This window comes from Ursus maritimus, unplaced genomic scaffold (genome assembly GCF_017311325.1).
Source record: "Ursus maritimus isolate PB19 unplaced genomic scaffold, ASM1731132v1 scaffold_5, whole genome shotgun sequence".
NCBI classification, from domain to species: Eukaryota; Metazoa; Chordata; class Mammalia; order Carnivora; family Ursidae; genus Ursus; species Ursus maritimus.
The window spans coordinates 52928193-52942742 of NW_024426663.1; the positions used below are offsets into that span (position 1 = coordinate 52928193).

At 42.8% G+C, this 14550-nt stretch overlaps 2 protein-coding genes across 2 annotated transcripts; both read right to left on the reverse strand.

Moving 5' to 3' along the window:
* Positions 1–1621: 1621 nt before the first annotated feature.
* On the reverse strand, positions 1622–4085 carry PCDHB8 (protocadherin beta 8). Its single transcript, XM_040621929.1, is given in 4 exon segments — positions 1622–2337; positions 2339–2361; positions 2363–2402; positions 2404–4085. Coding segments are annotated over 4 exon segments (2391 nt in total). The 3' UTR covers positions 1622–1691.
* Positions 4086–7103: 3018 nt separating this feature from the next.
* On the reverse strand, positions 7104–9700 carry PCDHB7 (protocadherin beta 7). Its single transcript, XM_008691480.2, has one exon. The coding sequence runs from the start codon at positions 9639–9641 to the stop codon at positions 7143–7145; it is 2499 nt and encodes an 832-aa protein (XP_008689702.2). The 5' UTR covers positions 9642–9700; the 3' UTR covers positions 7104–7142.
* Between the last annotated feature and the right edge of the window lie 4850 nt (positions 9701–14550).

A 14550-nucleotide genomic window follows, 5' to 3' on the forward strand; every position in this document is an offset into this window, starting at 1 on the left:
CTTTGGATCTACTGGTCCAGAGTAGTGTTTTAATCTATAGTAAAGAAACAAGTACAAACTATACACGCAAAGTTACATTTCTGCCTAGGAGTTCAGTTCATGGAATAGATGGATTTCATTTTGCTTAGTTAGGAAGACAATGCTACCTCCCGGGCATTATAACACATGGGTTAAGAACTGGAGTATTCCATTCAAATAGACTTAGAATATATTTCAAATTTTTCCTTTCATTACTTTGGAATTGTTAGCAAGTTTCTAACCTTCTAAGCTTCAGTTTCCTCATCTGTAAAAAAGGGCAATATGCCAACTTCCTTAGGGTTTGGCATAAGATTAAAAAGAGAATGAATGTAAAGCACTCTGTACTCTACTTTTAACTAAATTAGAAATCAAGAATAAGAGCTTTAAAAGATCAGTTATATCAACCCATACACTTAAGATCTGTGCATTTTACTATAGTGAAGATCATTTTAATACAAAATCTTACTGTTAAAGCTTTAGGATTGGATTCCACTGGAGGCAGCACAAAATCTAAAATGATGGTGGCTTAAATGAGATAGAAGTTCCTTTACTTCTCTAGTACAAAACAAAACAAAACAAAACAAAACACCTCAGAAGTAGGCACTCCAGGGATGACATGATGATTCCATAATTACCAGAGACTCACATCTCTTTTAAGTTTATTCTATACTGACTTGTCTTTGTACATTATTTCCATCCTTAGTTTTGCTTTATGATGCAACATGGCTAATTGTGTTCCTGCTATGACTTACACATTCCTAGCTGTAAGGAGCAGTTAGAGAAGGACCAAAAGGGACCTCGACCTTTAAATAGCCTTCATGAAAGTCTCCTACAACATTTCTATATACATTCCATTGGCAATAACCTAGTCAAGTGCTCCATTCCAGCTGCCAAGGTGGGATAATGTACTCTTTTGACTAAATATACTACTGCCCTACATGAAATTCGGGACCTGTTACTTAAGGAAGGAAAGATGAATGGATTTGGGTGGCCAGTACATTTTCTGTCACACATGCTCAATGTTTCTCAAATAGAAAAAGTCCATTTTGTGACTCTGCTATTTCACGTCACTGGATAAACATGATGTTAACAGCAATGACACTAAATGGAAGGCAATAAAATAATTACATTAAAATTAACATCTACTATATTAATGAGTATATTAATGAGAGGAAGTGCAGTTAGTATAATATTTTTAAAAGAAAACAATTATCAGAGTTAAGGGCTATGAGACCAGAATAAAGCAAGAACCAGATTCTCACTGTACCAGTTATTTCCTTCCCCATTAGGCATTCTTCGTGTGTTAGTGTCTTACTGCTCTTATTTACCTAATGATTTAAAGTAAAAACTCAAGGGGATACAACTGATCATATAGAATTAAATTTTCACTGTTTTTCCTAATCTATTCCTAAGCCATTCCACAAGAATTTGTACAACTACTGACTTCATTAGTGTTTTGAGGGCAAGATTTAGAGCCATTCATCTTCTTATAGTAATGAAAAAAAAGGATACTGTTCTTTAAAACTATTCTTTAAAAAAGGATACTATTCTTTAAAACAAACAATATAAGAAATTGTGCAGGCAGTGGGATTTAAATGTTCTTAATAGGTTGCCAGAAAATCCATATCTTGAACTTACCAATTTTAAATAGCTGTAAGATGAAAAGAATACAGTCACTGAATACTAAAACCGAAGTCATTCCTAAAGTTGGGGTTTTCTTCTACTGCTGGCCCAGGGGAGTGGCCCTGGAAATTGGGCATGATCGGTTTGAGGAACTTGAACTCGCCCGTCCCTGAGCCTCCCCTCAGACACACCTCATACTGGTAGCTGTGGGACAAGGTCCCCGTGCCGCTGACGTCCACCAGGTGGCCCGCAAACGGGCCCTCGGGCACCGAGCAGCCGCCCCCCGACGCCGCCCGGCTCCGCCTGCACAGCCGCACCGCCACGAACACCAGCACCGACACCAGGAAGAGCGACGACACCGACGCCAAGGCGATGACCAAGTAGACGGTGAGCGGGTCGGCCCGGGCCTCGGCCGCCGCCACGTCCGGCAGCGGCAGGTAGGGCTGCGAGAAGCCGTCCACCAGCAGCACGTGCAGCGTGACGCTGGCCGACAGCGGCGGCTCGCCATTGTCCTTGACCAGCACCAGCAGCCTGTGCTTGACGGCGTCGCGCTCGCTCAGCAGCCGGGCCGTGCGCACCTCGCCGTTGTGCGCCCACACGCCCGAACAGCCCGGGCTCGTGGCCTTGAGCAGCTGTACGACAACCAGGCGTTCTGGCCCGTCGCCGTCCACCGCCACCACCTTGGTCACCAGGTAGCGCCTCGGCTGCCCTGGGCACCAGCGTCGGTGCAGGGCGCCGAGCCGTTCTGCAGCGGTACAGCACGAAGGCGCGTTGTCGTTGGCGTCCACCACCAGCACGCGCACCAGCGCCTGGCTGCTGGCCGCGGGCGAGCCGCGGTCGGCCGCGCGCACGCCGAACTCGAACGCCTGCAGCGCCTCGTAATCCAGCGCCCTGAGCGCGAACAGCTGCCCGTTGTCCGCGTTGATGGACACCAGCGAGGCCAGGGGCAGGTGCGGGTCGTGGGGCGGCAGCAGCAGCGAGTAGGTGACCTGCGCGTTGGCGCCCGCGTCTCTGTCGGTGGCGCTCACGCTGCCGATGTGCAGGGCGGGGCTGTTGTTCTCGCGGACCCGCAGGGTGTAGGAGCTTTGGTTGAAGGCGGGGGCGTTGTCGTTGACGTCGGACACCGTCACGGTTAAGTTGAGTTGGGTTTTCAGCCTGGGGGTCCCCAGGTCGGTGACGGTGATGGTGACGTTGTACTCGGCCTGGCTCTCTCTGTCGAGTGGTCTCTCTGTAACTAGGGTGTAGAAATTTTCCAAGGAAGATTTCAGAAGAAAGGGTAGATCATCCTGAATGGAGCAATTTATTTTCCCGTTTTCTTCTGAATCAAGGTCTGAAACACTGAGAACTGCAACCACAGCCTCAGGCGAGTTCTCAGGTATGTGCCTAGTGAATGCAGACAGGGTGACTTCTGGGGCATTGTCGTTCACATCCATCACTTGAGTCAGAACGGTGCATTTTCCAGAAAGGCTGCCAGCATCTCTGGCCTCGATATTGATCTCATAGAAAGGTATTCTTTCGAAATCAAGTTGTTTTTTCAGTCGAATTTCTCCTGTCTCAGAGAGGATCTCAAAAGTTTTGCAGATCTCTTCAGAAGCCTGGAAAAGTGAATAGGAAATCTCTCCGTTGACTCCTATGTCTTCATCCGTAGCAGAGACCGTGACAATCAGGAAGCCAACGGGACTGTCCTCAGGAACCTGCACCCTATATAGAGGCTGCTCAAATTCAGGGGCATTATCGTTGATGTCCACGACCTCAATGTAGATCTGAGCGATGCCAGATCTGGGTGGAGAGCCACCATCCTGAGCTGTAAGGGTTAACCTGAGCTCAGATTCCTGCTCTCGATCCAGCGCTTTGTCCAGCACCAGTTCGGGATATTTGCTGCCATCGCTGCGTTTGCGGGTAAGGACCCGAAAGTAAGAATTGGGGCTAATTACATAGTTCTCAATATTATTCCGGCCCACATCCACATCCTGAGCATTCTTCAGTGGAAATGTAGTTCCAGGTGGACTGCTCTCTGATATTTTTAGCAACATATCTCTGTCTATGAATACGGGGGAATGGTCATTTATGTCTATTACTTGTAACTCAGCTTGAAAAAACTCTAAGGGATTTTCTAGCAACACCTGGAAACTCAGCACACAGGGGTCTGTGTGACCACACAATTCCTCCCGGTCCAGTTTTTTAGTTAGCAACAAATCTCCAGTTTCCCAATCAAGCTGCAAATGTAGTTTGTTCCCTTTGGAAATGACCCTAGCTCCCCGCTTGGAGAGTTCGCTCTGACCCAGACCCAGGTCCTTTGCTAAATTGGTTACAAATGAGCGCCCCTCAGTTTCCTCCACCACAGAATAGCGCCTAGGTTCCAAGCCCGCACGAGATAAGCCCAAGAGGAGAAAGAATAAAAGGACTTGCCTTTGTCTGGAAATGAGCTTCCCGCTGGTCTCCATTGTTCTTGTCTGGTAAAGCCTCCTTCCAGGGTGGTTCTGCTGAACTGTAAAGACTTCAGAATCCAAGACTGTGGCTCTTTCCCAAGATACCTCAGAAATATTCCAGTGGGTGGTCCTATCAGAGGACCCAGTCCTCTCTTCTGTGGCACCCAAGCTTCCCGCCGGCTTCCATGTTCTGCCGCTTAGTTTTGTCTGTTAATGGAGCCGCAGCTGCAGTGCTGATTTGTACCTTCTTATCCTGCAGCGCCACCAGGCGTCGTCATAGAATCATACATTTTCCGGGATGAAAATGGATGCAGTATTCAGAACTCTTGCCTGTGTATATTATACGGAGCCTTACCTTTACTATCCCTAGACTTTACAGTGTAGACAATTGTCTCAGGGCCACAGAAGAGAAAAAAAAACACTAGTAGGGACTTCCTGCTTTTCTACTTTCAGGAAAAATAAAATGTTTATGTAACAGCCTACCTAAGAATAAATATATACAGAAAATTCTTTAAAATACACAGTTGGAGTCATATAGAAAACTTTGAGAGTTATATACTTTTATTGCCATGCACTATGGAAATAATTAATAGCTATGAACCTTGGACAAATTATTTAAACTCTGTCTCAGTTTCCTTACCTGTAAGGTGGAGATATCTACCACATAGGGCTACAGTGAGTTTCCCCACCTTACAGATGAGGAACTGAGGCAGAAAGATATTAACCATGCGTGTGTGTGTGTGCGCGCACACACACACAGAGACACAGACACACACCAGGCATGTAATTTGATGCCATCAGGTAGCAGAGCTTACATGAGTCCATTGACTAGAAAAACACCCAAGATTCAAGATTCATGTGGTAGAATGCATGAGCAGGATTATTCAGATAGAAGTTACCATGTCAAATGATGAAACAAGGAAAGGCTGGAGAGTTTGTCTAATAGAGGTATCATCTGTAACTGCAGTGGTGATTCTGTATCTCAGAAGGATGTCCTAATTTTTTTAATTTTTTAATTTTTTTATAATTTATATTTTGTTATATTAGTTACCATACAGTACATCTCCAGTTTGTGATGCAACGTTCTATGATTCATTATTTGCGTATAACACCCACTGCGCCATGCAATATGTGCCCTCCTTAATACCCACCACCAGCCTATCCCAATCCCCCACCCCCCTCCCCTCTGAAGACCTCAGTTTGTTTCCCAGAGTCCACAGTCTCTCATGGTTCATTCCCCCTTCTGTTTACCCCCCCCTTCATTCTTTCCTTCCTAATTTTGTTAACTCCTCTTCTTACATTTGTAAAAAACTTGTTATTATAAGAAATCCAAACCCCATAAAGAAGAATAGTATGATGAATCTCCAGGTACTCATAACTAGCTTCAACAATTACCAATATTTTGCCATATTTGCCCACTTTATCTGCCTATCATTTTTCCCATCTCAAACTAAGTTTTCACCCATAAATACTTCATTATACATCTCCAACTTTTAATGACTCAAAAAACCCCAACTACAATGCCATTCCTATACCTAAGAAATTAGGTTAACATTATTTAATATCCACCTAGGTTCAAATTTCTCCAATTCATTCAAAATTGTTATGGTTGTTTGAATCAAGACCCAAACAAGATCCACCAAGCATTATATTTCCTTAGTATATGTCTTAATTTCTTTCATTGTGTAAAATTCCATCCTCCCTTTCTCCCTTTCACCAATTTGTTGGGAAAACTGGATAATTTTATCCTAACATTATGAAAACAATATAAGATTTTACTGCTATGAGGGTTTTTTCTTTTGCCCTTAGACTATATCCCATTAATAATTCACAGTAATAGTACTATTTTAAGAGTTACCAGTACTTCACTTATAATACATTCAGAATACGGTTATGTAAAAATTATCTGGGTAATTGTTAGAGAAAAAGCAGTGAGATTATTATAACAAACAAAGCTTCTCCTTAATTCTTCAGAATCTCTAAGCAATTTGATAAATTGTTTCTTTAACATGGCATATTTAAACTATTCTTATACTTTCCCGATTCAGCAACTGCAACATATTGAATAGGAACGTTTTTTAAAAAAAACTTTAAAATTAAGGAAGGAAATGTATTTTAAAAGTAGGAAGGGACCACTGTAGAAGAATTACTGCAAAGTAAGAAAAAATAAACTAATAAAATAATCAAAATTATGTATTATGTCTATTCAGGGCCATTAACTTTTCTGTGAAATGAAGGTCATGTGTTCAGATAACAAGGAAAAAGCACAGATTGATCTTCCAATATTTTTTTACTTAAGCTTTGGTCAGATCACAGCTTTAATAATAATAGTTGAATAATTGATCCAGAAAAGCCGGATTATGGGTATATAAGAACATATGACCACAGACCACTACATACATTATTATTTCCAAATGTAGAAAAGACTGAACAGGGATATTAACATGAGAAGATTTCTTCTCCTTAATCAGAGAGAAACTTGCCAGGTGATATCTAAAGACAAAACAATATAGCATCACAGCAAGTCCTCAGAGTCAGACCTAGGAGAGATGCTCAAGTCTACCATTTATTAGCTGGTGACCCTAGTGAATTCACCGGACCTCTCCATAGAGGTCTATTTGTTCATTTCTAAGAATACCTCATAGGTTCACTTCTAAGATTAAAAGTGTTAACATAATGTATGATGCATGGTAAGTGCTTTTTGAAAAGCTTTAAAAGATACTCTACAACCGATACTTCTAAAATTTAGTACAACACTCCAACTCAGAAAATAAGAGTAGCAACAAACTTTAAAGACAAAACCAATTTACAACATCTCAAACAAGATTTATCATGTAATAGATTGCAAACAATGTGAAATTGTTTGAGATGATTTACAAGACATATATATTCCATGCTTTGTGGAAGTTTCCTAGGGCTAAAGCTGGATCCGTGTCTCTGTGAATAAATTTGTTCTAGGACTTTAACAATATTTGAAAAATATGAAAGCACTCCTCTACAGGTACTCGGGATGAATTACATAATAAAAATATATTTACAGACACAATATGAGCATTTATTTTTCATCCTTTATCAGAAACCCAAATCATTCTGACATGAGGGATACTCTTCCACTTCCCTCCCCGTGCTCTGAAGCTGCAGATTAGGGATAATCGGCTTCAAGAACTTGAACTCACCGGCCCCTGAGCCTCCCCTCAGACACACCTCATACTGGTAGCTGTGGGACAGGGTCCCCGTGCCGCTGACGTCCACCAGGTGGCCCGCAAACGGGCCCTCGGGCACCGAGCAGCCGCCCCCCGACGCCGCCCGGCTCCGCCTGCACAGCCGCACCGCCACGAACACCAGCACCGACACCAGGAAGAGCGACGACACCGACGCCAAGGCGATGACCAAGTAGACGGTGAGCGGGTCGGCCCGGGCCTCGGCCGCCGCCACGTCCGGCAGCGGCAGGTAGGGCTGCGAGAAGCCGTCCACCAGCAGCACGTGCAGCGTGACGCTGGCCGACAGCGGCGGCTCGCCATTGTCCTTGACCAGCACCAGCAGCCTGTGCTTGACGGCGTCGCGCTCGCTCAGCAGCCGGGCCGTGCGCACCTCGCCGTTGTGCGCCCACACGCCGAACAGCCCGGGCTCCGTGGCCTTGAGCAGCTGGTACGACAGCCAGGCGTTCTGGCCCGAGTCGCCGTCCACCGCCACCACCTTGGTCACCAGGTAGCCCGCCTCGGCCGCCCTGGGCACCAGCTCGGTGCAGGGCGCCGAGCCGTTCTGCAGCGGGTACAGCACGAAGGGCGCGTTGTCGTTGGCGTCCACCACCAGCACGCGCACCAGCGCCTGGCTGCTGAGCGCGGGCGAGCCGCGGTCGGCCGCGCGCACGCCGAACTCGAACGCCTGCAGCGCCTCGTAATCCAGCGCCCTGAGCGCGAACAGCTGCCCGTTGTCCGCGTTGATGGACACCAGCGAGGCCAGGGGCAGGTGCGGGTTGTGGGGCGGCAGCAGCAGCGAGTAGGTGACCTGCGCGTTGGCGCCCGCGTCTCTGTCGGTGGCGCTCACGCTGCCGATGTGCAGGGCGGGGCTGTTGTTCTCGCGGACCCGCAGGGTGTAGGAGCTTTGGCTGAAGGCGGGGGCGTTGTCGTTGACGTCGGACACCGTCACGGTTAAGTTGTGCTGGGTTTTCAGGCTGGGGGTCCCCAGGTCGGTGACGGTGATGGTGATATTGTACTCGGCCTGGCTTTCTCTGTCGAGGGGGCTTTCTGTTACCAGGGTGTAGAAATTCTCTACTGATGGCTTCAGGACGAAGGGGAGATGATCTTGGATGGAGCACACCATCTTTGCATTGTTCCCCGAATCCCTGTCTCTAATCCTAAAGACAGCTACTACTGTCTCTGGGGAGTTTTCTGCAATTGGGCTAGTAAGTGATGACAGGAGCAGTTCCGGTGGATTATCATTTATATCTGTTACTTGGACCACCACAGTACATTTTCCAGAAAGCCCTCCACCGTCTTTGGCCTGAATAGTCAATGTATAAGTTTGTATTGCCTCGTAGTTCAATTCGGCTTTAAGATGAAGATTGCCAGATGTTGAGTTGATTCGAAATGTTTTGAGAATTCTTTCAGTAGCGTAAAAAAATGCATAGACTATTTCTCCATTACTTCCAGCATCTAAATCTCTAGCTGACACAGTGACAATCAGGGAGCCAACAGGGCTGTTCTCAGGCACCTGCACCTTGTAAAGCGACTCTACAAATTCAGGGACGTTGTCGTTTATGTCCAAAACCAGGATGCGTATGAGGGTGTTTCCAGATCTGGGCGGAGAGCCGCCATCCAAGGCGGTGAGGGTTAAAATGAGCTCAGGAACCTCTTCACGATCCAGCACTCTATCCAGTACCAATTCGGGATAAACATTCCCCTCCCCACTATCGCGGACATTAATATGGAAATAGACATTGGAGCTGATGGTGTAGTTTCTCAGGTTGTTGATTCCAACATCTGAATCCTGTGCACTTCCTAGGAGAAATGTTGCCCCTGGAGCGGTACTTTCTAAAATGTTTAAGGTAATCTCTCTATCTAGAAATACTGGAGAATTATCATTGATGTCTGTGACCTGTAGTTCAGCACGGAAAATCTGAAAAGGTTTTTCAAGTAACAACTGGAAAGGCAGCACACAAGGCTCTGTGGGGCCGCACAGTTCTTCTCGGTCTAATTTCTCGTTTAGAAGTAAATCACCAGTAAGCGGATTGAGGAGTACAAATCGTATGTTCTCATCTGAAACGATTCTAGATCCCCGAGCTGACAGTTCCCCCGCCCCCAACCCCAAATCAATTGCTAAGTTGGCCAGAAAGGTCCCTCTCTCCGTTTCCTCTGCCACAATATACCGAAGCGGTTCTGCACCAGCCCAAGACACTCCCAGAAACACATAAAGAAATAACACTTGCCTTTTCTGCGCTGCACGCACCACTCTGGCCTCCATTCTTTGTTTATGCAATCTTTCAAAACCACGTTCACTCGGACTCAAGCAGCTCTCAGAAATGGCAGAAACCGAATCCTTAGAAATGAGCTGGATAATAGCAATACTCATGGGGAAGAGTCCCACTTTTCCCCAACTCCATCACCACAGTTTCCTTTCCTCTATTTTTCTTGTCTGGCCAGCTTTCCTCTGAACACTGGAATTTATAACATCCTTTGTGTGAATATTTTCCCCTCTTTTTAGCCAGCAGCGCCACCTTGCGTTTTGTGGATGTTATTCCCGTTTTCAAGAATAGAACGAAAAGATGGCGGATCAAAGGAACTGCAACAGGAGTGACTTTTTTACCCCCAAGTGTCTTTGCGGTTTTATTACAACTTTTTCTTCAAATGGTCACAGTAACGTTAGTAGTTCACATTGCTTTTTTCTCTGATAGTCTGAATTTGTAGAAAAATAAAGTTGTTTTCCTTAATCTGGGAACATGCAATTAAACTCTGGCTTCCCACCAGGATTAAATCTTAAGAAAACTTTCTCCAGTTTTTAAATGAGTTGGTTTTGTGGCTTTGCTGGTGGTATATCTATGACTGTATTTCCCATTTTACTTTTGGTTATCAATCTGTCCAGGTTTTGTTTACTTTTAAAGTAATTTATGTTTAATTTTATAAGCTATTCATTTTTTCTAGGTTTGCAAAATTCGTTTTTTTTTTATCTTCAGGTATATCCCTATTATTAGTAATGTTTAATATTTTGTCTTTCCTTTATCCTTGGGGAGACTTGCAAGGTCTCTATTCTGCTGATCTTTTAATATGCATTTTTCCCCAAAATAATATATGAACTTGGTTCAAAATCAAATATTACTAAATGGCTTAGAATAAAATACAATAGTTTTCTGCCCTTTGTTTCTTCACTTTCCTAGCTCCTTCCTAATAGCAAGCCACTTTAATCTCTTTTAGTTATCTCTTCTGCTTTATTCTGTATTCCATATTTTGATTAATTTTAGACATGATCAATTGACTCCTTACTATGTTGGGACTAGGTTTTAGCTCTTGTATACTTTCAAGGCCCATTCTTGCCTTCCTTAAGTTGCAGTATCATTGGGAACATTGTTGTGTACAAATTATATTTTCTCACTTTTTTCCTCAAAGTTAATAATTTCCTTGCTTTTTCATTTACTTGATTTTCTTTTTTTTTAGATTTATTTATTTATTTATTTATTTGAGAGAGAGAGAGCACAAGCAGGGGGAGAGCAAGAGGGAGAGGGAAAGGAAGAAGCAGACTCCCCACTGAGTGCAGAGTGGGAAGCTGAGCTGGATACCAGGATGCTGAGATCATGACCTGAACTGAAGTCAGACGCTTAAGTGACTGAGCCACCCAGGCGCCCCTACTTGATCTTCTTTATATTTACCACTTGTTCTTCCCATACTTCCCACTGCTTCCCAGTACAATTTTCCACATGATCATTCTCATATCTTTTGAGATAGCAATTTTCTTTCAATTGGGTGGTGGTTCTCGAAATGTGTTGCATTGCTATCATCCTGCAACATTCCTTTGCTGTTGTGCTTGGAATTCTCTTTGCCTTTTATTCTGGTTGGATTTCCTATTTTGAGGGTTTTATTTCTTCCGCCTTTTTCGTTTACTCTATGACTTTAATAGATCACATCCTATAATACCTATAACAGTTTCATCTGATTGAAGAGATGTCAGGGGACTTGCTGATGATATCCTCCAAATGACTGTCTCTTGAGTTATACAGCTTCAAATTGGACTACTTTGTCCTTGAGACACAGTTGTCATCATGGGATCATCCTTGAACATCATCTAGAGATTCATTTCACTTCTTTTTTCAAAATTGTCTTTTGTTTCTTCTGACTTCCTCTCTCTTGGACTACTCTAACATTTTGATAGATATCTTCTAGTAGTTTCCAGAGAAGAGTATATGAGAGTTAAATTTTGTTGTGACCTTGAGTATATTAAAATATCTTTAGTCTACCCTCAAACTTGATTGAAAATTTGATTATAGAGTTCTAGGTTGAAAATATTTTTTCTTCAGAATTTCAAAATATTTTGTCAGTGAGTTCCCTAAACCAATGTATTTATTAAGAACTCTAAGGCAAACCTTATTTTATATCTTTCTATATGTGACCTGTATTTTTATTTCTTTTTTTTTAAAGATTTTATTTATTTATTTGACAGGGAGAGCCAGCAGAGAGGGAACACAAGCAGGGGGAGTGGGAGAGGAAGAAGCAGGCTCCTAGCGGAGGAGCCTGATGTGGGGCTCGATCTGAGAACGCTGGGATCACGCCCTGAGCCGAAGGCAGACACTTAACAACTGTGCCACCCAGGCGCCCCTGTATTTTTATTTCTTGTAGTATTTAGTCATTGCACCAAACATTTTCAAATTAAACACTGATGTATTGTGGTTTGAGTTTATGTTCACCCACTGACAATTAGTAAGACCTTTATACTAAGAAACTAATTTCCTTCAGCTCTTAGAAATTTTCTTGAATTACTTCATGGATAATTTCTCTCTCTCTCTCTCTCTCTCTCTCTCTCTCTCAATTACTACAAACCAGATGTTGGGCCTCTACGATCTCTAATTTCCTTATTTTTTCTCTCCTGTTTGTCATTTTAAAATACTTTCTGCAATATTTCCTGGAATATTTTCTTAACTTTACTTTCAAGCTCTTCTTGAGATTTTCATTTCGTTATGTTCATATTTTACAAGAGCCCTACTTTTTCAAGAGAGGCCTCTGTACTTATTTCTCAGATGTAACAGCTTCTTTTCTCATCTGATGATATTAATTATAGTTGTTTTTTCAAGTCTTCTTCTCTGCAAACGTTTTCTCCAATTTACCTTCTTTCGTCTTTGCTTGCTTTTTGTTTCTGTTTTTCTTTTTAGAAATTTTCTTCAGGTGTCTCATTCAGGTGTCCGTTCTTAATCTAATTTGGTAGACTAAGTAATAGCTCTGAGCATGTTGGCAGGACTTATTCATTTTTAATGTGTACTAAGGTGAACCGAGAGCACTCTTAGTTGGAGAAACTCCAGTGTTAGTCTGATTAGGTTTTTCCACTTGGACTGGTCAGATTGCCCAACTCTATAAAATCTCCTACCCAAAAGAAAAAGGCATAGATTGAAAAGGTAAAGAATTGATGGGAGAAGAGGAGTGGAGATCTGCATCACTCAGGATATGCTAGGTAATGCTTCATTATCAAACAACTCCAAACTTCAATGGCTTGAGACAATGAAGGTTGATTCCTTTCTTATACTACATGTCCTATACAGTTCAGCATGGAGCCCATATAGTGGTCAGTCAGGGATCCAGGCTTCTGGAGACTCCAACTCCACCTATGCTTTCAGGATTACTATGTTGGAGAAAGTAAATGTGTTAAACCATGCACAGTCTCTGAAAGCTTTAGCCCAGAAGTAATATATATCATTTCTTCTCACGTTTTATTGGCCAAAGGAAATTACATGGTCATACATAATTTAAAGAGGAAATAGAATTAATATTCTGCCAGGGGTGCCTGGGTGGCTTAGTCAATTAAGTATCCAACTCTTGATTTCAGCTCAGGTCATGATCTCAGGGTCATGAAATCGAGCCCTGAATCAGGCTCCGCACTGAGCATGGTGCCTGTTTAAGATTCTCTCTCCCTCTGCCCCCTCCCCCCACCTTGGTGCACCTACGCTTTCTCGAAGGAAGGAAGGAAGGAAGGAAGGAAGGAAGGAAGGAAGTTAATTCTGCCATGTGTCTGAAAGGAGAACTGAAACATCTGTAATTGGTCCCAGTGATTATCATAGCATTTTAACAATCAGTCAGCATTCAATGTTTAGATGGTCACTTATTCCCACTACCCATATTACACTGCCCTCAATTTTTTTTTGCCAGTGGAACCTCTAATTTAATGACTCTCCTTTTTGCTGTCACGAGAAATCAAAACTCCAGGATCAGAGAAATAGGTTGCTCACTGACTGCAGTGGGGAAAAGTTATCTGTTACAGATTTAACCATTTTTCAGGCAATGATGATGACCCTCCATATTTGGCACCCCATCATCATTTCCAGAGTCTCCAGGGCTGACAGCTCTGATGCCTCTGAAAATCCTGCAGTCTAAATAGGATTGGTTCTCAGCTTTCCCACTCCAGGACTGGTAGTTGTTTTGTCAGTCTACTACGTCATTCATCTACTTCCTAGCTACTAAGGTTTTTCTCTGTTGTCTTCTATTTTATTCTTTCCATTCTGTTAAGTTTATGTTTTTGAAAATAGCTCTTCACTTTTATGTTAATGCATATTTAGAGGAAGTCATATTAGAGATATATCTCCAATCACCAATTTAACTCAAAATAAATACCCTTGAATTTTTCAGAGAAATAGACTTATGTTTAAATCTTCTATGGTTATTACTCTTTTAATTAATTTATGCTTTTATACTTAGAATCAGTTTCTTTTATTTTCTTCATTTTAAAAAATTATTTTTTTTTAAATCTTGGGTTGTTTCCTTTGCCTATTCTCAATAAACCTTGATTATTTTCTTTAATCATGTTTTCTTTAATCATTCTTTGGTTCTTTTTTTTTTAAGATTTTATTTATTTATTGGACAGAGATAGAGACAGCCAGCGAGAGAGGGAACACAAGCAGGGGGAGTGGGAGAGGAAGAAGCAGGCTCCCAGTGGAAGAGCCTGACGTGGGGCTCGATCCCAGAACTCCGGGATCACGCCCTGAGCCGAAGACAGACGCTTAACGACTGAGCCAGCCAGGCGCCCCCATTCTTTGGTTCTTATCTTAAATATCACTTTGTTAAAGAAGTTTACTATATCAGCCGGAATTATGTTCTATAATATCTATGTATAAATATGTCCTCTGTAATTTCAACCTATTATAGAAGAACCTATAATGACAATGGCTAGCACAAAATAGAATTTTATTTTCTCTCATAAAAGGCTAGTGGCTTGAAATGCATTCAGTGTTATCTCTGATAGTCACTTTCCATCTTGTTTCCATCTTCAAATCATGGCCTTTAGTTTA

What these genes read in the sequence shown, in the direction of transcription:
- PCDHB7 (XM_008691480.2), bottom strand. Translation starts at nt 9,641, where the DNA reads ATGAGTATTGCTATTATCCAGCTCATTTCTAAGGATTCGGTTTCTGCC.